Below are 21,566 nucleotides of genomic sequence, written 5' to 3' on the forward strand. Positions count from 1 at the left end.
CGCCACCCACAAACACTGCTGTGCGCGCACCGCAGGGCCTGCGGCACTGGCCGGGAGCACGAGGAAGGCCAGGGCGGGTCCTGTGGTGAGGCCTGCGGGTTTGGTCAGAGAGCAGGGAATGTGGACTGCCTCAGAGACACGTGCGTCCCACTTCCTCTGCCCCGCAGGCTTCCTCCGGTCTGAGGTGGATCTAGCAGGTCCCTCCTGCTTCTCGTAATCCAAAAGTTAAACACCTCAGCTGCTCTGGTTACGCTGGGATTAACTCAGAAGAAGATGCAGGCTGATAACAGGAGCTGAGTTCAATGAATTCCACTAATTTATCCACTAACATTCGCGTCTCCAGGGAATGATTTTCTAGGAAAAGGTTATGGTACTTTCTAAGAAACAAAGTGTGATCTTATGAGGGAGATAAAATACCGTGAACAGCCCTGCGAGACTGCTTCAGAAAAAAAGCACTGATAACGGAAGCACACACTCCAGCTGGGTTCTGAGAACTAATCTGCCCTTCGCTCACGTCGTCTGGCAGGCCGGCAAGAACTGCCATTTCGTTTGCGTGCGCCTCACCCCAAGATCACGCAGATACCTTAACATCACACCATCTCCAGGGGTCCTGAGCCTATCTGGGCTAAGATTTCACACCAGCCTCACCTGCACTGCATTGATGGTGACGCTGCTCACTCCCCCACGTCTTTCAGAAGCCCAGCCCCAGGGCTTCCTCCCCCACAGCTCAGGGGCGGCCTGCACCAGCCGCGAACGCAGCCTGCCTGCAACCCACATCCGGTGCCAGGTGCGATGGGATTTCGATCCCTGCTTTGGCAGAGGGCAGCAGGCTTTGGAAGTTTCGCCTGGCGGCAGGATGTGGGGAGGTGCTGTCTGTCTACCCACTATCCGAACTCGTGTGGGACGGGGGCTCTTGACCCGGGGGGAGCCTCGTCCCTCCCTTCCCCGGGAGTGGTCCAGCGCTCACTCACCCGCCGGGTCTTCTCCACGTCACCACACGGCAGTCGCTTCACAAAGTCTATTCCTGTCAGCGGCGTGCCCGTGGGGGGCAGCAGGATGGAGGCATCCATCATAAGATACTCCACATTCATGGGCTTCATCTAGAAGAGAGATGTCACAGGAGACCTCACTGAAGGGAGAAGGGAACCGGACGGGTCACACAGGCCCGCACATAGTAAATGAGCCCGTGAAATCTGGATTAAGGCTGAGGGGAAGCCTCGAGGCAGGAAGGCCTGTGAGAGAAGTGTCTTTTGTTTTCTAAGGTGCATTTCCCTTCATTTGAAGTGACAGCTTAGACACTCTTGAGAAATGGCCTCCCTGCTATGAAAAGCTTCGCTTTCCTATTCTCATTCCCAGCGGCAGGGTGTGGGGTCCTCGTCATTCCCCTCCACCCAGCAGCAGGGCGTGGGGTACTCGGGAAGGAGGCCGGTCCCTTTACAATAGTCCCTTTAGAGTGATCTGCCCGTGTGTGGCCCTGACTGCTGCCCGGCTCCTTCTCTTTGTACTTCTGGGAACGATGACAACAGTCGTAGTGATGGCAGCTTCCATTTGAGGAGCGTTGCTTACGGGACAGGCTTTGCGGGTACGGTCCTGTGTCATGCTCCCAACAGAGGGGATGCTTCCCAATCTGCTAATGAGAAAACAGACTCGGAGAAGCCGAGGACTGAATCCGGGCCACCTCAGCTGGCTGACCGCAGCCCAGACACAGACACCCTATGACTTCCACCACACGACCAACATTCCCCCTTCCTTCCTCGCCCCCTTAGCACCTTGCCTGGGGTGATATAACAAACCCTCTTATTGAGCATCTACTAAGTGCCAGGCACTACAGGGCTCACCTCGTACTGGACAGAAGGGGCTGGTGCTGTCCAATATTATAAAGGAGAACACCGACCTCAGAGAAAGGGTGTATGCCCACAGCCTCAGGGCCAGACGGGGCCAGGGCTGCCTGCCTCCTTCACACCACCTCCATGAAGCCCTCTCTGATTACTAAGGCACCTGAAACCATCCCCTCCCCTCCTGAAACTTTGCTGCATCAGCACTGACCACTTAGTTAATGCACACATGTTGGACTTCATTTACCTGGCTTCATAAAGGAATGACGCCTCACAAAAGTGAATTTTCTATGAAATTACTTTTACTCCTTAACGCATCACGAGCTTATTTTTGCGTCTTTTTTAGAATGTGGGCTTCAATCGTATCACATTTTTTGTCCCTCCTGTAACATAAAGCTGACTGAACAGGGCAGGGTTGTGGTGAAGGCCCAGCTGTCCAGAGACCTGGCGAATGGGCCAGGGATCGGAGGTGCCACTCTGCACATGCCGCCTGCCTTTTACTTTTGGACATTGCAGGCACTTTCCTCCAGAGGCCTGTGGTTCACCATCCTCGATCCCTTTATCCCAGAGGAGGGGAGGCGGAGCCCCGTTTCCTGCCCCAGGGCTGCCCTTGGCATCGACCCTCCAGCAGAGCCTTCACAGCCCGCCTTCTGTACCCTTGCAAATCCCCTCTGCTCTGCTCCCACAGCCCTCAACCTCCTTCCCAGCAAGCCCATCCTAACCTGCTGTCAGCGGGTACACCATACCGATCTGTATGCCTTTTGCATTAAAAAAAGAGGTAGTGATAAGAAAAATGAGTGAAGGGTCAAAAGCAAAGGCCTGGCTTTAGTGCAGGAGCCTCCGTGAGCACTTTAGCAGCACCCAAGGGCCTGCGCTCACTGCATTTACCTTGGTGGCTGGTTTCCTACAGTCTGAGCTTAGTATTGACTTTCAGACAAGAGGACTGGGGCCGTGTCAACGTTTTATTTCTCTAGAGTGCCAGCCACTGTGCAAGACACACAAATGTGTGATTAAGACAAATAAAACCCAAGAAGCTCCCTACAGCGGGAGGGAGAGAAACTGAATAGTCATTGAACAAAGACCATACAGGAGGCTCCCCTTAGGTGCTTCACATCCAGCCTGGGCAGCTATGTGGCTTGGGCCCCATTTTACACACGGAAAAGCCAAGGCTCAGAATGTCAGCAACCTGCCCGAGATCGCACAGTTCGGAGCAAAAGCAGAAAGTCAGTGGGGGTTGGAAGCCTGAGCTTTTCAGCGCCATCAAATGACATATGAGCCTTACATTTCCAAACAGGAAACCAAGCTGCGGGGAATGACACGGCGGAAGGGGCCGTCACAGGGCTAAAACGATAGCTAACCACTGAATCCACTCTACTCTAATTAATGGTCCAACGAGCAGAAGACCGACACTCTTCTGGGGGGTCGGGGGATGAGTGGGGGGCTGTGGCCAGCAACGGGAGTGAGGTGCTCACAGGTACCCTCGCATATCACGGCGAGGTCTGCGTGCTTTTGTAGATGAATTATGCCAGTTGATGCTTTTCCCTTGAAAAGACTCCGCGGGGGCTCAGACGTGCCGTGGGAGAGGATGTGGTGATGGCCCAGCTGTCCAGATGCCCGGCGACAGGCCAGGGAGCCAGGGAGCCACACTCACACTGCCGGCCTTTTTCTCTTGAACACTTTAAACACTTAGGCTTACTATAAACTCCCAAATCACTTTACTCTTTGGTGAGTAATGTCCATGACAGGGATCATTTGTCTTCTGTTTACTGAGTGCCAACTAAGGGACAGGTGCTGGGGATGCGGAGACAAAGGAACGACACCGAGAAAGCCGTAATCTTCTGAACCTGTCTTTTCCCATGATTCCGCCTGCTGGATGGAGAAAGGGAAGGCTCTGGGCTGATGCTGAGGATTCAAGGAGGAGCTACATGCTGGAACATTCTGGTGGCCTGGCACACGTGGACACCTCACTCAACCTGACTCTCGTTTCCTTATCAGTAAAGGGAGGCTAATGGTGGCAGTTGATGTGGGGATTAAGGAATTTAATATACATAACAGGCTTTCCACACCTGACACAGAGTAAGTCCGCAGTCAAGTACTATTCACATCAAAGCGAATCTTTCTGACCGACTCAGGGGGAAGGAATGTCATCTGAAATTTCCACGGTGGTGGGGATCACCGTTTCCAGTTCGCTCCCCAACCCCGAGTCTCTGCCATCCAGGCAGCAAGCCCCAAGTTAGAGTGCTCTCTCCCGGGCCGGCAGGGCAAGCTTTGGGGGCACACAGGTGCCTTCTGGCCCCTCACTTACTGTCATGCTCCTGTACTCATCTTCGAACATGTCCAAAAATATTTCTTCTCCCTAAAAGGAAAGGAGGAGAGAGGAGATTATGCATATTTCTTTTCCATAAACAACAAAGTATTATAAACTCCAGTTCACGGCTTTTGGGGCCATCTGTTTCTCGTTAGTGAGTTCTCGTAAATCACCAGGAAGTAAAATGCACACGTGCACATGAACACACACGCGCAAACGAAAGCCCAGATATCGAATTGCGCCTCTCAATGTGTTTCTCTCTTTTTAAAGCACATGTAGTTAGATTTCTTCTGTCAAGGCAATTAAGAAACACGAACTAAAAATAACACCACATGTAATTAAAATCTGACAACAGTTACTACGTCGAGTGTATAACATCCTCTATTTGTCGAGAATGGCTGAAGAAATGGGGAACCCATTAACCCATGGTTAAGCTGCCGTGTTAAAACTGTGAGGCTCCACACGTCTGAAAAGAATTAAATACGCCTAACACTAAAATTATACAGCCTGTTCCGCTCGTTGTTGAGCTGCGCCATTGGGGTTTTGCAGTCCCTGCAGGCCTGAGGACTCTGTCCAGGAGGTTCCTCTCTGAACAGGGTGGTGGGTGTGAACTTGGCTCACATAAGCCAGGGGCCGAATCCCAGCTTTACCTCTCAGAGCCTCTCTTTGTTTCGCTGCAAGACTGGGATGCCTGCCCGTGTCTGTGTGGGTCCTTGTGAAGATGAAATGAGTTAACGCGCATAAAGTGCTGAGCACAGAGCCTGCCAACTGGTCAGGGCTGGTAAGTGTTAGAGCTCAGATCACTGCTGGATGGGACCACGGCTGGGGGGCGGGGAGCCTCAGCTGAACGCAACATGACTGTTGGAACTGTGCTGTCTCTCATAAATCCTGAATCAATCAATCTCTCTCCCTCTCTCTCTCTCCCTCCCCTCGCCCCCACACACTCTCTCTCATACTCACACACACACACACAGAGTCTTGCTGCACGCAGAGTTGGGATGGGAAAAATAATCGATTTTTTATATACATTTTTCTAGTTATCAGAACTACAGATAAACTTGAATACTCTTGTGTGCTGTATAACCACAGAAATAACCCCTGAAAACCCAAAAGCTTCTGATAGTCCGCTTAGGGTGTGAACCTTATAGGATAAAAGACACAAATCTGAGCTGGCAGAAGAGAGCTGCAGTTGAAATACAGCAAGTCCTCACTTAACGTAGTTGATTAGAAACTGCGACTTTAAGCGTGATGGCCTATGACGAAATCGACTTTACTAGAGGCTAATTGATACAAACAAGAGTTAAGTTCCTACCACATTTCTGATCACAAGAACACCACTAAACTTCTAAATGAAGACCCAAAACACTTCTAATATTAAACACTGAAATAAATGTGAGCTATTCATACATTTAAGAAAGACTAATAAAAACAAGTGAGTTCATTTTTTTCCAACCTGCTTATTCCAGTTCAGGGTTGCAGGTGGCCGGAGACTGTCCTGGCAGCTCACGCCGCAAGGTGGGACCCACCTGGACAGGACGCCCTTCTATCACAGGGCCATTAACACACACCTACACTCACTAAAACTGGGACTATTTAGACACACCAGTTCACCTCACGTGCACATCTTCGGGATGTGAGAGGAAACTGGGGTCCCCAGAGAACACCCACACAGACGTGGGGAAAATGTGCAAACTCCACACAGGCAGTGGCCCAGGATGGGGATCCATTTTTTTCCCCTCATTAATATTATAATGAAGTGACACTGAATGAAGTGATGTTATCTAAGGACCTGCGTATAGCTCTCCCGTTAATGATAAAGAAAAACCTTCTGGGAAAGTGCCTACTAATGTGTCCTTCCGTTTTTGTGACCTAAAAGCTTTCTAGGGGGAAAAACACTGAGAACAATTATACTGGAAAGAGATTCTAAGATGACTAATGCAGCCGTGAGGTTTCTGCCTATTTCTGGGCTTTGCTACAGGACATGTGTCCTCATTTGGCAGCCATGTGTGGTTTGGGACGGTCTCAGGGGAGACGAGGATTCCCTCACCAGGGTGTGGGGGCCCAGAATGGTGCCACCCTCATCTGGGCATGTCCACTGTGTTTGCTGCTGCCTGGGGGGGGGGGGAGGTCATCTGACCCTTGAGAGCTGGATTTCCAGATTATGTGACCTGGTTTTAGCTAAGCAAACATGGACGATCATGGCCAGCGGTTTAAAGAGCTTCGCACAATGAAAAAGGTTCCTTGCATATACGCGTATAATCCACAGCAGTTTGGAGAGAATACAGAAGCTGAAACGCAGATACACAAGGAAATGGCAGCACCGATGCTTTCACTCCGCCTGAGAGGATCTCTCTATCAGTCAGGCTGCGAGGGGAAACCATGACTACGGGATCTGGGGAGATCCGACGCGGGAGCCAAAGGAGCAGAAAGCAAGGACGGTTGGACATGTGGATTAATCCACTACTACTGACAAACGATGAGCCCCGCTTAAGGATATATCATGCCTTAAGGTTAAGAGCAAAATGAAACCATCGCAATGAGATATTTAATACCAATCATCTTAAACTTGAAGCCAAATCCACAAATTTTCAGCTGCTGAAAAGTCATGGTGGTCCTTGCCCAAATCTCCCTAAACCCTCATGATAAATGTTTGGAAGCCTGTATGACATTTCTTAGCATACATGTATGTAATATACATGTTTACGATTCAAAAATTCATATGTAATTCAAAAGTATAGTCGATCCTTGAACCACGAGGGTTTGAATTGCGAATGTCCAATGTAGACTTTTTTTCAATAAATACCTGTACTGTTTTTGACTCATGGATGGGAGTCTGAGGCTGTGGAGAGAGGGCTGACTGTATGCATTGATCTATACACCATTTTATATAGGGGACTTGAGCATCCTCAAATTTTGGTATCCGTGGCAAGTCTTGGAATCAATTCCCCACAGATACCAAAGGTATTTAAGTTTTGGGGGAGGCGAACATTATATGCAGATTTTCGACTGTGCAGGGGGATGGGTGCCCCAAACCCAAGTTGTCCAGGAGTCAACTATAATTTTATATGTATAAGCACATATAATTCATGAGCACATCAGTTCATATGTATAATTTAGTCACGTGTACATAATTTACATGTGACTTCATCAATCAACAAATTCATATCTTATTGATAAACAAACTGTCACATACTAGGGGTGAGTCCTCAAAAGCCGTCCTGATAAGAGCATGGGCAGAGAGGCTGAGAGACCACCGGGGATAGTGGACTTCAGGATTTCACTCGGGCACCGCGGCAGAGAAATAACTGAAGACAAGGAGCCTCTGTGTGTGTGCAGGGCCAGACATGACAATCCTGCACACGCCACACGCCACACCACTGTCCCCCGTGCCCTGCCCATTTACCTTATAAAAGTGCCGCACGAGGTGGACGCTTTCTTCCCTCGCACCCTGTGGAAGAGAGGGAGGGCGTGAGGGAGGCAGGTCTCGTGGAGGCAGGTGCGCTGGGTCATCACAGTTCCTACAATCTGAGTGTATTTGACAGATGTGGGGCTAATATCCTTAATCTATAAAATGGTGGAGAGAGAGCTCGAAATAAAAAATGGGCAGAGGACAGGCAATCAACATGATGACATGGAAAGTTGTTAATATACAGTTAATTAAGTGTGTGTGTGGGGAGGGTTATAAAATATGGGTCCATGATGGCTTTACTCTTATTTTTAAAGTTACTTTTAAAAATATGTGTGTGTGTATCTAGAAAGACACATGCCAAAGTATCAACTACAGTTGCTACTTTTGACAATTGCACTTTCTAAATTTTCTAAGATAAACAAAAAAAAGTGGGGGGGGGGGGAAAGCTATTTAAAACAATAAATGTAGATACCAGCACAATAAACTATCGATAAATGTGTGTGTACATATTTGTATATGTATAAAACTTTTGTAATACAAAGAAAAAAATTTAAATCCTAGAGAAAAATAAGAGTCAAATAATTGCAACAGAAACTACCCAAATTCACTAATTCAGTGGGCTCACGAAGCCGGCCCCAACAGAAGGGAAGTTCTGTGGGGACGGGTGGGTCGCGGCGGGCGCCAGGGCGGACGGGCCCAGCTTCTCCTCGGCGGTCCCGAGGACGCCAGCTTCCCTCCGTCACTCTCTCGGGGGCAGTGGCTCACAGGCACAGGGTGTGGGGAGGCCCTCACCTCCAGGCAGGCGAGATGCACGTCCTTTATGACGCAGCCCGTGCTGGTCACGACTTGCTGCTTCAGGAGCAGGCAGCTCAGCTCCAGCGTCGCCAACCGGATCTTCCCGTCTGCGGAGCACACGGGGGTCAGCCTCGCACGGCCAGGGCTACATACCCCTCAACAGTCTCTGGCCTGACTTTAAGGTTAATGGGTCAGCTAGCTGATGGGCGGACAGCTCAAAGCCCCCGACATCCAGCGGGAACAGAGAGGGAATGCCACATGCCAATCCTTTCCCCAGTGAATTACAATGAAATATCCCCATCAAAACTGCATGTGCCCAATACTGCCCTGCAGTCTCTTCGTTGGGAGAGGGGACGCAGGAAAAAGGGGACACTCGCCATTATGACCGAAGGCCTAGAAAGCGGACATCTGTGGCTGCTTTGCTTGTCCAGCTTTCCTTCTCTCCTTCAGGGATGAGCACACCCCCCTCCCCCCGCCCACACACACACCAGTTCCTCTGGAGAAACACCAGCCCCACTGCTGGACATGCGATTTGGGTGAAGCTGGTCCCCTTTCCCGCATCTAGGGGAGGGCACGCCACCCAGGCTGGCAGGGGTGTGCTATTCCCTTGGTCACAGTGACTAGGTAGGTGTCGGGCAAAGGAGCCAGTCAGAGCCAGTAAGACTCAATTCCAAAATGTGCTCAAACAACTGGGCAAGAGAATCTCTCCTCGTGGGGGGGGGGGGGGTGTGGAGAGGACAGGGGCAGTGGCGGGGCCCTGCGTGGCACAGTGATACGATCCACAGCGGCCGTCTCCCCACCCTCGCCGGCATGTTCAGTCTTTTGTCCAGTGTTCTGCAAATGGAGCCCGAGCCTCCCTTCCCACCGGGTTGCCTGGGTTGTCTCTCCAAGGAGAAGAGAGGGCTGGAGGGGCTGGCCGTCACCTTGCCAACCAAGAGGGCCACAGAGTCTAGACACAGTATTGTCAACAGTTTGAGGCCCTGGACCCACCCAGCTGGGTCTGAAGATGGGGCCCAACAGACTTAAAGTTACACAAGCCAATGGTTCTGTTTGTTTCTGTTTGTATTGTTTTGGCCAGTCCGAGTTGGGTGTCTGTCAATTGTATGACCAAGTTCTGAGTGACACAGGCTTGCTTTCCTACTGTGAAGCCAGGCACAGTCTGGGCGCTTTATAGATGCTCCCTCAAGGAATCTGTATAAAAACCCACTGTAGTGGGCGCTCTAAAGACTGAGATTTAGGGAAGTGAGGTGACTTGTCCAAAGTCTCAGCCTGGGCGGTGCTGCACTCTAGGCGCTACGGAGGCCACGGCTCATGGCTGACGTCTCTCCTAGAAGCATCTGTGACTGCCCGACCGAAGGGCAACCTGCTCCTACGCAAACTCCTCCCTGGGTCCTTCTGTTCACTTCTGGGGAGAGGCCACAATGTGGAAGAGGGGCCGGGGGAGGGGGACGTCTCCAGGAACCAGAGACCTGGATGCGCCACTGGGAAAACCTCATGGCAGAGAGACCACCCCCCCCCCCCCCCCGCCAGCTCTGATGCCGCAGGTGTCCGGTGGGGAACAGACGAGAAGACAGAATCATCTGTTCAAAAATGGACAGGCTATATGCAAGCAGAAGCAGGCCTTCCTAAGCATGACACACGCCCAGGGCGGCGGGATGGCGTGGAAGAAGGCTGGCTGGTCTCGGCTCAGTTATTCTTCTGGCCTCAGCCCCCACCCCGCCCGCCCCCGGCCCAGCACTAGCCCCACGTCTGCACTGCTGCCTGGCCCCAGCGGCACCCACCGCCCGCCCTCCCTAGAGTTCAGTGGTTCCCCCGGAGCCCAGCCGAGCCACACCGGTGGCCAGGTCACAAACACCCCTCTGCTGCCTCCAGGAAACTGACATGATTTCCCCCCCAGACCCTTCTCCCTTCGCAAGCTCCCACCAAGAGGCTGCCTTCCTCCCGCCCGGCTTGTCTTGTGGGGGAAACAGAGAGGGCAGCAGCCTCCTTGGTGCTCATCGCAGCTTCCAGGCTGTCCCTCTGAGCTACCCCAACTCCTGCTCTTCAGAAACCCGGCTGTTCTACACACCAGCCCTCCAGGGCCCGCCGTCCTCCCCACCGTGGACTCCCCTCCCAGCATCCCTGCGGGAGTCCACCTTCCTGCACCACCGAGCCGCGCCTGCTCACACAGCTCCTGCCGACCTCCCCCTTGGCCACCACCCTTAGGGACACACTGCGCCTCCCCGACTGGACTTAGCAGAAACTGAGCCCGCCAAGTGCCCCTTGGTCCTGAGCTGCACACACCTTTCTTCCCGCCCAAGACACCCCCTCCCACCCCTCTTCTTCCCACGCATGGCCTGGCTCAGCCTCCTGTGCTGGTTCCCCTCCAAGCACCTCCAGACATCCACAGTAGCCCAGGGCTCGGTCCCAGACACGCCTCTCCTCTCCTGCGGCGTTGGAGACCAGCTACATGTCTGTGAGGCCCGCAGTGTCCGTTCAGGCCCTCACCCCCCTCTGAGCTCCAGACTCCATCTCCATGTGGAGCCCTAAACTGCTGGGACTTCACAGGCCCCCTGTGGGGGCTGCTGTCCCCCCATCACTCACACGCAGTGGCTGGCATGCGGGAGGTGCCCAATAAACATTTGTTGAGTTTATCGATCTCCTACTGACACCTTTGAGGCCATGAATTCAGCTCTCTAAGCCCCAATACTCACTCCCCAGCAGTCCCCTGTGCTTCTGGCCACCACTTGGAGGCCTTTCTCCTAGACTTTTGAGGCCCTCCTATGCAATCACAGCCCTGAGCCCCGCCCCACCCTTCTCCTGGGCACCCCCCACCCCCGGAATTGCTCCTGATGGCTCAGCTCAGCCATTCGCCCTCCTCAGACCCCTTCCCTTCCCGTGCACTCACTCACACCCTGAAGGCCTCTCTTCCTGCCTTTGCAGAAAATCTGCCTTGCAAACAAGGAAGGTTTCCTCAACCTTGGCACTGCTGACTTTTTGGGCCAGATAATCCTTTGTTGCGGGGCTGTTGTGCATTGTGGGATGTTCAGCAGCATTCCTGATGCCATTTGCAACCACCTCCCCAAGTCGTGATGACCAAAAATGTCTCCAGACACTGCCAAATGTCCCTTGGGAGGCGAAGCTGCCCTACTTGAGAACCACTGTGCTAGGTCATTCTACCTGCTATTTCTACAGCCCTTGCTGTGGCTGTAGATCGGTTTTGGCTAAAACCTCAGAGCTAGGCTGACAATGCCGGGCACTGGGCGCATCTTATTATCAGAAGCACCTGACCCAAACCTGCACCCCGAGAGGAGCACCACATACACTGGGCAAAACTGGCAAAGGAAGGGTTGGGTACGGAAGGGGAGGACAGGCAAGGCCTGGCACGAACGCTGCGGTGGGCAGGGAAGAGGGGAGACTGGAGAGGAAGACGTGGCAGCGCAGGAGGGTAGGGGTGGCCCAGGACCCTGGTGTGGGTGGCAGAGAGAGTGGCCGAGATCTTCCTGGAGCCCCAGATAGTCAGGACTAGAGCCCAGGGCTCCTGGTGCCCCGTGTGGGGGGCTGGACCCTGTGAACTCCACCACCCCTGCAAACAGCCAACACGCCCCCGGTACCTGGCTGGGCAGCGTTGTTCATGATCCTGATGAGTCTTTCGGCCAGTAGGTGGTTGTAGGTGGTCTTCTCGGCCTCACTGGGCACTGGGAGCTGGATTCGCTCTAGTTTTTCAGGATCCATGCCTGGAATGGAGGAAGGGGCAAGCTGTAAGTGAGGGCAGCCACCCTATCGAGCTCTGTCCTCATCCTGAAAGGCTCATTAGAACAGGGCTCAGCCAGCCTCGGTCCATCCTTCTGGTTCTGCCGTGGCTTGGTGTGTCTGTACTAGAACTTAACCTCCACCTCGGGGTTTTCTGTAAATAAGATTTAAATAAATATATTAAAATATAAATTTTCTATCATTATTTGTAAGTGGCAGATCGGCACTGCTGAAATATTAAGAGTAACTGTAACAAAAAAAAAAAAAAAGAAAGAAAGAAAAAAGAAAAGCAAATGATGTTTTTACATTTTCACCAGACTGTGGACGGGCTGCTTACTGGGCCTGAGGCCTGCTCTGTCTGTACTAAAATGGGAGCTTGGCAGGTGACTTAAAAGGTGCTGAAGCCACCCTAGTCCCACATGGTGACATGCTCCTGGACAAAGACAGAGACAACGGAACGGGAATGGAGAAGGGGTTAACTTCCGCACAGTGAGCTCCCCTCCCATTTCACGCCGGGTCCGGGTGCCATCTGAGGCCGTCCCGGTGTGAGATTTATGCCACAGTGGCGGGGGGACGCCGACCTAGAGAAAGAGCGATCAGACCGAAAGAAAACGACAGTCATACCCAACAATCTCGCCTCAAGGTCTTAACACCAAACTCACAGGGCTGGGGCCACCACTCGACACGTACGTGGGCGGCAGCGGGCACCACGCTGGGGCGGACGGTGGCGTGGCAAAAAGAGACTAGGCTGAACCTTATCACAGAAAGGTGCAAATACCATGACCCCCACAGAGTGGCTCTGTATCTAAGAGGCAAACGAATCATTTATTCTCCAGTGAAAACTCGCAGCTTTGAAAAGACAAAAGACAAGACGGGACCGGGGTGGGGGGTGGGGGGAAGAGGGAGCATGCAAAGTCTACCCGTGAACTACCGTTCTTCCTAAAGCGAAACCTGCAGGCTGGGCTTTGCAGGTCTCACTGACAGGAAGACCTGTCGGGGCTACCTCGACGGGCCAGGTGTGGGACGAGAGGTATTCCAAACCCTGATCCTCTCATCTGACACGGCTCTGGCAAAACACGCTTGCAGAAACAAACATTTCTCTTGATCCGAGCGCGGGGAGCTGAACAGATTGTTTGTGCTCGGAGCACGTCTTTTCCTGTTATTCTACAAAAGGGGGGAAGGTGGCACTTCTGGGAACTCTTGAAATACGGCCCCTTGAGTACTAGATGACGCTTCATTTAGAACCTTGACAAAACAGTGGAGGATAGCATTGAAGAGCTGATTGTCTGGATTCTAAGTAACTCCCCCCCACACACACACACATTGACGTCAGAAACCATAACAATATATCTTGTTTTATTGAATTCCTTCCAGCTCCAAACCAGAGGCTAAGTCACGCCAAGGAGACGACATGGGTGAGGGACGGCCTGAGGGTCTGAGTTGGGTAGTTCTCGCTCTCACGCATCACTGCAGTGGCTTCGGTCAAAAAAAAAAAAAAAATGCGGTCGCAACAAAAATGTAATTTGTGGATTCTATATCTCATCTTGATGCGAAATGTCTAACTCTGAAGCATTCTGGTTTATTAAATGGCAAGAACGTCAACTGAATCTTTTTGGCGTTCTTTTTTTTTTTTTTTTTCCCGGAGATATCGACACTGTCCTAACATCTCTCTCTTTCCATTTCTGTCAGTCAGTGGTTCTGGGGGAAAAATGGCTCCTCGGCCTGCCCAGCACATCACCCGACTTCATGACCTGACCATCTATCATCCACTTCAAAGAGAACGGTCGGCGGAGGGAGCCCAGATGCTGACATCCTTGGGAGTGTGGTGGTGGCCGGCGGAACCGGAGACGCAGACTCAGACCAGGGCTGGGGTTTCTACGGTGAGCTCCATTTTCTTTCCTTCCTGTTATTGCCCCCGCTCTCTTAGAAACTTGTCAAAAAGAATGAAATCTGTGGCAAAACCTCTTGACAGGAAAAGAAACACTTCAAGGTTATCCTGATCTTCCCCAAGGTCCGCTGTCTGTGAAGGGGGGCAGGGGACCCTGGGGGACTGAAACACTTCCAGAATGTCACAGGGCCAGATTCCAGTACGGCCTCTTCCGTTTGGGGAATTTAAGGCCCAGAAACATTAATCACACCCCCAAGGTCACAGAGCACGTTAGAGTCACATTTGGAACCGGGATGATTGCAAACGGTGGAGAGGGTCCCGTTGGGGGGGTGGTACTGCCCACACGTGAGCCGACCGTGGCAAGCAGTGCACAGGCGGCCTGCCTCTGTGCTGGTGGCAGCCACCACCTCCAAGGCTTCATGGTGGCCTGGGGCTCACTCTCTCCCAGGGACTTTCCACACTGCGGCAGGATGGAAGCAGTGAGAGCTGGGTGCAGGGTGCAGGATGCAGAAGCAGTTGTGTCTTGCTACGCAACCTCTTTGACTCTCGGTCTTCTTACCTGTGCAGTGGGGATAATTACGGTAACTGTCTGTCTCAGGTGTGCTCTCAGGATCCAGGAGAAGCACGCAGTCACGGTTCAACGACTGCAGCCTGCCGTTAGCACACACTGGCGGCGATTTTTACTTTGAGCGTGGCTTAATGCAGTTCTATATCATTCGTGTTGTAAGAGGAAAGAATGAAAGAACTCAAGGACCAAAAAGGAAACCCTACAAAAGCTAAAATCAAGCTATTTGAGAAGGTCCAATGAAGGCATGCTGGCCGTTTGGGGGCCGGCTCAGGGGACAAGCTGCTCAGGGTGGATTCTGAGGGACACGTTGGATTCTGCCCTGAGCTGCACAGGGGCCAGGACTTGCCAGGCCGAGGTGCTACTGCAAAGCGTGTGGCAGAGCTTGGGGAAGGTGGGGCGAGGGGCTTTGGGAGGAAGTGATGAGGCAGACGCTGGCAGGCAGGGGAGGGACAGGCGAGGCTTGGATGCCAGGATCCATGGAGGGCAGCTGGGGGAGGTGACGTGACCTGGTTGTGCTCTGGCTGACTCTGAAGTGGTCCCCACTCTCCCGGCCATTTGAGGTGATCTCCACGCTCTGGCCCTTTCCCCAAACAGACTTGGCATTGTAGCGCGTTCTGCGTGAGGTGGATTTTACCATCGGCCACGGGGAGACAGAGAGCAGGGCGGATTCCACACAACATATGGCAAAACTTTATAAAAAAAAAAAAAACAAAACCCTCTGAACACCACATTCTGTCCCCTGAGTTCCTCCTGGGCCAGGTGCCTCGTTTCCTCTCCCTATCGCCCTCTTTCTCCACCATGGCCTCTAACACCCTCTATTACTTTGAACTGGCCTGGCCTGGCCCCTGGCTTTCAGGGCCTGTGCAGTCATTCGGAAGCTCCAGACTTTCTTCTGGGTCCAAACAAAACAGCGGCTGACAGTTGAGAATGAATAACATCAACGGCACCATATGGCAAGGATACGCCCGTGAGAGGGCATATCCTTAACGTGTGTGTGCTTCTGTGTGCGTGCGTGCGTGTATACACACACACACACACACACACACACACACACGTTTGGTCACAGATAGGCAGGCTCTGTTGCAAACCTAAGCAGAGTTTCTTGGCTAACCGTTTCCCCCTGACTGAAATAAACTGGGGATAATGTATTGTCCTATTTGCTTCAACCCTTGAGCGCTGAGCAACAGACAAATTCCAAAAAAACCCAGATGTGCTTCGCATGGCCCGCGAAGATGCACCAGCAGGCTTCCAGCAGACCACATGCTGCCTCGCTCCCTTCCTGCCAGGGCGAGATCCTGCCCGAATGAGTCAGAACTGGTCTCCCCTTTCCACTGCTTCCACCCAGCATCTCCAGGGGTGGGGGCGGGGTGGGGGTGGAATGCTCCCAACTAACTGACTCAAAATCCCGAGCAAAAGGAAGACTGGCTCTGCGATGTCAATGCCTAGTTACTAAGCCTCCCCTGTAAGTCCTGATTTTTGGTCGCCCCTAGTCAGGAAAGGGGTAGAAAAAGCCCAGACTGAAGTTATGTAAAAAGAAGTAGACAGTCGAACCCAGACAAAGAGACCACAACGATACTAGGTAAACAATGGTCAAAATAATATTTTTTTCTTTTGATCACGCAAGGTTTCCTTGGCTGTAGTCACGCGAGCATTGCCAACTTTGGAAAACTATAGACCAACTATTTCAAAACCTATGCAGCTGTTGGGCTGATCTCCAACGTACTTCTAGTTCTGACGATGTGTCAGTAGAGATCCAAAATGATGTTTTGCCAGCTCTCTCTATGGCGAAAGCCTCCCTTTATCCTGTTACCTTTCGACCTTTCCCATACCTCTCTCATCCATGTTCCAGTAACTTCTCAGAAAAAAAAAAAAAAAAAAATATATATATATATATATATATATATATATATAAATAAACAAGTCTAAGATGCCTCTTGGGTAAACAATGATAAATGGAGGGGCAGGAGTGGACGGTGGGTGGAGTGGGGGAAACTTTAAGAATATAAAAGCTGCAAAACTCACCCCCCAAGCACCACCACCCCCCCCCCCCCAGGCCAGAGCTCTGCAGACCTGACAAAGGAGAGAAGGCTGAATTTTCTATTATAGCTATAACCAGAATTCATTGTGGCCCAGCTGAATCATGACGAGCGCCTTCCTCCAACCAGTCAGCCCTCTCCACTGTGGGATCTTCATTTCGGTGCAGCGTCTAATCTATTATGATTTACTGGAAGGCCTGAACTAACATTTGGTTTTTATTAACATTGCTTTTATGTTCAAATTGTCTTATAATGAAAAATCTATCAGAAAGAGACCATTTCATTAGGGGGCCTGCTTGGAGGGCACAGACTTGGAAAAGCGAGGCTGAAGGTTTGAAGAGCAGCTAAATGCCTGCTGCCTAACCACAAAACCAGCCCACCCCCACCACCACCGCCACCACCAACAAATCCCCAGCAAACACAGACCTGTGCCCACAGGCCAGGATGACAGCGAAAACCAGGTGGCAGCTCCTCCACTGGGAAGTTTGCCCTGAGAGTCAGGGAGCCAAACTTGAACTCTCCGGCTCCCTCTCCAAACCCGCTCCATGGCCCATGCTCGCTGGCTCTAGAAACGGCATCGCCAGCCACACAATGGCAGGAACCAGAGATCTGGGCATCAGTCGGACTTCTTTCTCCCTTGGTGCCCCAGCCATCTAAAGCAAGCGGAATTCCCCAAGCCTGTAAGCACTTTCCTACCTCAGGGCCTTTGCGCATGATGTTTCCTTTGCCCGGCGAGCTCTTGCCCCAGAACTTTGCAGAGCTAACTCCTTGTCACTCCTTGGGGCTTGGCTCCGCTGTTTCTTCCTCACAGACGCCTTCTCTGACCACCCCGGCTAGTGACCCTTGCACCGCCACCACCGGCTTACTTTTTTCACTCCACAATCACAACTTGTCTTTCCATTCACTTGAATAAGACTCGTCAGACTCATTCCAATGCCCACAATGGCGCTTAGCATGTAGATATCTGGAGAACGATGAGAACGGCTTTCAGTTTCACCTCAACACTGCCCACACCTGCCCAAATCTCCATTCCATTGTCTTCTGGCTGTACTACTGTGAACCCACAATAGAAGACAGGATCAGTTCCTGGCTGAACCGTCCTTCAGCTCATAGGATGCAGTCCACTGCCACTGCCCATCCACTCCCTGAGGACTGGCTCCAGCCTGCCACCTCTCAGAGCACCTGCCCACCAGCGGCACACTGCGTGCCCACCTGATGAACGAACGGTGAGCTTACAGATGCATCACAGGCTCTTACGCTCCTTTTGCGCTGCCCTCTGCCAGCGATCCCTTCGATCGTCTGACCACTACGTCCCCTGCTCCCTGAACCCTCGGCCCAGTGTCCTTGGGAAGTCTTTCCTGACTCCTGCAGGCCAGGTCCACGTCCTCTTGGGCGAGGGTCTTGGGAAGCCTGGAGTCTGCAGCCCCATGCTGAGCGCACGGCCTGGCACGCAGTTGGTGCCCCACATGCATTTGTCGAATAACTACATGAAGAAACTACATGAATGCGTGGTCTTGGAACCAGAGGAGATTTCAGACAAAACAGATGGTCACTTTCAAAAGAAAGCAAATCCACGGAAGACACGTAGTTTACACAACCCGTCTCTGCTCGAACAACCTTCAGAGCTTCCCGCTCCACTAGAATACGGTTTAAGCCCCTTAATGCCACGATGTGTTCCCGCTCGCCTGTCACACTGACCTTCCCCTCATACCACTCTCAACCTGCTCCCTCCACAGCAGCCATTCGCCTCCATGAAAATATTTGCTTGCTTCACCACTGTATTCTCAATACTAACAGCAGTGCCTGGCATCTAATGAGGGCTTCGAAAATATCTGTTAGAAGGATGAATGAATAAATAAATGAATAGCATTAGTGGGAAGTGGTAGGAGGAATTAAATGCCCTCAAATATTCAGTTCTACCCTTTTAAGAAGAAATCCCCAGGAGAGAAAGGCAGGCTCCTCAGGCAGGACCTCAGGCAGGGCTGTCTCTTGGCCACAGCACTGAACAGAGGAGTTCTGCCACGTGCGTGTGCAAACCATGACTTCTTCAGTCCCCAGTACGGGGCTCCAGGAAGGAAGCCCATGGGAGAAGCCAACCACCAGCAAGATAGAGAGCTCACCCACGTGCCCTTTGGCCCCCTGGAGCCTGGCATCTCCATCCCTAGGTAGCATCTTCCCTGCTGAGGCCCTGGGTACAGGCTGCCAGACAAAGAGCAGCCTGGGGGAACAGCCGCAGGGCTGAGCGGCGATCAGTCGGCCAGCTCTGGCTGAGTATGCACCAGGTGCTCAGAGCTCCAGGGGGCCATCGGGAGGGACGTGGCCTCTCTCTCTACCTTCAGAGGCCTGGCAGTCCAGAACAGGAGAGGAAACATGCAGAGGAAAAGGGGTATAAAACAGGGCCATGGGAATTTGATGGAAATTAAAAATATCTGCTCTTCAAAAGACACTTGTTAAGAAGATGAAAAGACAAGCCACACACCGGGAGGAAACCTTTGCAAAACTCATCTGATGAAGAACTTGTAACCCGAACATATTTTTAAAAATCTCTTAAAACTAAACAATAATAAATAATGTTAAAAATAGGCGAAAGATGTGAAAAGACACTTCACCAAGAAGATACGCAGATAGCAAATGAAGTGCTCGAAAAGATATTCCACATCATTAGTCATTAAGGAAATGCAAATTAAAATCACAACACACCATTACATAGGAATTAGAACAGGTAAAATTTAAAAGGGGGCCATACCAAACACTGGCAAGGATGTGAAGACACTGGAATTCTCATACACTAGTGATGGGGGATATAAATTACAGTGCCATTTTGGAACACGGTTTGGAAGTTTCTTGAGAAAAAAGAAGCATACACCTGTCATATGATTCAGCCATCCCATTCCTTGATACTTACTCAAGAGAAAGGGAACCCTATGTCCATAAAAGACTTGTACATAAATGTGCACAGCAGCTTTATTTGCAATGGTCAAAAACTGGGAACGACCCAATGTCCATTAACAGATGAATGGATAAACAAGTTGTGGTACATTCACACAGAGGAATACTATCCGACAAGAAGAAATGAACTACCAATGCACACAATAACATGGATGAACCTCAAAAAAAAAATAAAACGTAGATTGAAAAAGGCCATACGAAAAAAAAAGTACATATTGGATGATTACATAAAATTCCTGAAAATGCAAACTAATCCGGAGTGACAGGGAGCAGATCAGTGTTGCTTGAAGAGAGGTGAGGAGAGATGACAAAGGGCAGGAGAAAACATCTGGGGTAATGCAGAGGTCCCCAACCTTTCTAGCAGCAGGGACCAGTGCTGCTATGAGAATCTAATGCCTGATGATCTGAGGCGGAGCTGAGGCGGTGATCCTGGCGCTGGGGAGCGGCTGCAGATACAGATGAAGTTTCGCTGGCTCACCCGCCGCTCACCTCCTGCTGTGTGGCCCGGGTCCTAACAGGCTGGGGACCCCAGGGATAATGGACATATACTGCCCTGATTGTGCTGATGGTATCATGGGAGTACACACATGCCAAAACTCATTAAATTGCACATTTTAAATACTTGCAGTTTATTATATGTCAATTACATCTTAATAAAACTTAAAAAAAAAAAATCTGCTACAGCTTCCAGTCAAGATGGATTGGATTTACTCTCCTGATTCAAGCAATTAAAAAACTAAGCAAAATGCATAAGACAATGGTTATAAGACACCGGACAGTACAAAAGAGTAACCCTCAAGAAAGAGGAAGCAAAAGCAGCGTGTCCGGCATGCCAGCTCACTGTCTGGAAAGAGTTTCCAGGCCTCAGCACAGAGACAGAAAACCCAAACAAAGCCTCAGTCTTTCTGAGATGAGAAGGCAGAGCCTGGAGTTGAGGGAGGCCAAGGGGCTAGAACTGAAAGGAGAGAGTACTGGAGAGGAGCGAGCCTCTCAGAGCGAGCTGCAGAGATGTGCGCAGGATTCTTCGATGCTTCAGCTAAGCTCTGCTCTGCGCATGCACGTGAGGAAAGGGAAAAACCTACTGGAACGAAGCAGGCAAACAATCCCGCCGGCCGGCGTGGAAAAACCACCTAACCATGGCTCATCAAGTAAAGTCTTCGGAAGGGGACTGTGCCAGGAGTGGGCCGGGTGAGCCTAAGACTAACGGCTGCTCTGGACTCCCACCAAGAAAGCTTCGAAGCAAACCCCGATATGGAGCAAACCTATTACAAGTAACTCAACCACGTCCCAGGACAAAGCTCACAAATATCGAAAGGAAGAAAGGATTTAGCATCAAACAATGTAAAATTCAACTAATTTTGTCAAAACTCAACCAATTTTGCCAAAACTGTCAACCAATCAAAAGTTACCAGGCATGAAAAGAAACAAACAAACAAACTGGCAAACCGGGAAAATATGACCCAAACCAGGAGAAAAATCTAGAACATAGCTAGACATTACATAGTTGGCAGAATAGATAAGAAATCAGAAGAGAAATTATAAAATATTTTAAGGTGAATAAAATAAACCACATATATCAAAATGCACTGCATGGTTTGAAAGCCATGCTTAGAGGTGAATTTAGAGCATTAAACCCTTATTTTATAAAAGAAGGAAAATTTAAAAAACAATGACTGGTACACGGAGGGTATGACTGAAAAGGAATAGCATGAGGGACCTTTCTGGCCGATGCGACTGTAGTGTACCCTAATTAGGATGGTGCTCACACAAATCCGTGAGCACTGAAATTCATAGAATTACGCACGAAAAGAGTTAATTTTGCTGTATGCTAATTCTGAGAGTAAAATAAATTGATTAGATTTAAAAAATCAAGGATTTAAACTTCCATCTTAAGAAACTACAGAAAGAAGAGTAAATTAAATCTGAAGTAAGCAGCTGAAGGTAAGAAATAAAGATAAGAACAGAAATTAATGCACTATAAAACAGAAGAACAATATAGAAAAATCAATGAAACCAAAAGAAAGTTCTATAAGAGTACCAATAAAA

General features: G+C 50.7%; 1 protein-coding gene across 6 annotated transcripts in view; it reads right to left on the reverse strand.

The window, feature by feature from the left end:
• Window positions 1-21,566, reverse strand: part of CLEC16A (C-type lectin domain containing 16A) — a 199,328-nt gene that overhangs the window by 107,297 nt on the left and 70,465 nt on the right. For all 6 annotated transcript variants that reach the window (XM_036226100.1, XM_036226098.1, XM_036226099.1 and 3 more), the window contains 5 exons: window positions 11,941-12,063; window positions 8,345-8,454; window positions 7,547-7,591; window positions 4,141-4,191; window positions 972-1,100 (listed from right to left, as the gene is read on the reverse strand). In XM_036226100.1, coding sequence (XP_036081993.1) covers window positions 972-1,100; window positions 4,141-4,191; window positions 7,547-7,591; window positions 8,345-8,454; window positions 11,941-12,063 — 458 coding nt within the window. The remainder of the gene's footprint in view (window positions 1-971; window positions 1,101-4,140; window positions 4,192-7,546; window positions 7,592-8,344; window positions 8,455-11,940; window positions 12,064-21,566) is intronic.

Source organism: Rousettus aegyptiacus, unplaced genomic scaffold (assembly GCF_014176215.1).
Source record: "Rousettus aegyptiacus isolate mRouAeg1 unplaced genomic scaffold, mRouAeg1.p scaffold_m13_p_8, whole genome shotgun sequence".
In the NCBI taxonomy this organism is placed as follows: Eukaryota; Metazoa; Chordata; class Mammalia; order Chiroptera; family Pteropodidae; genus Rousettus; species Rousettus aegyptiacus.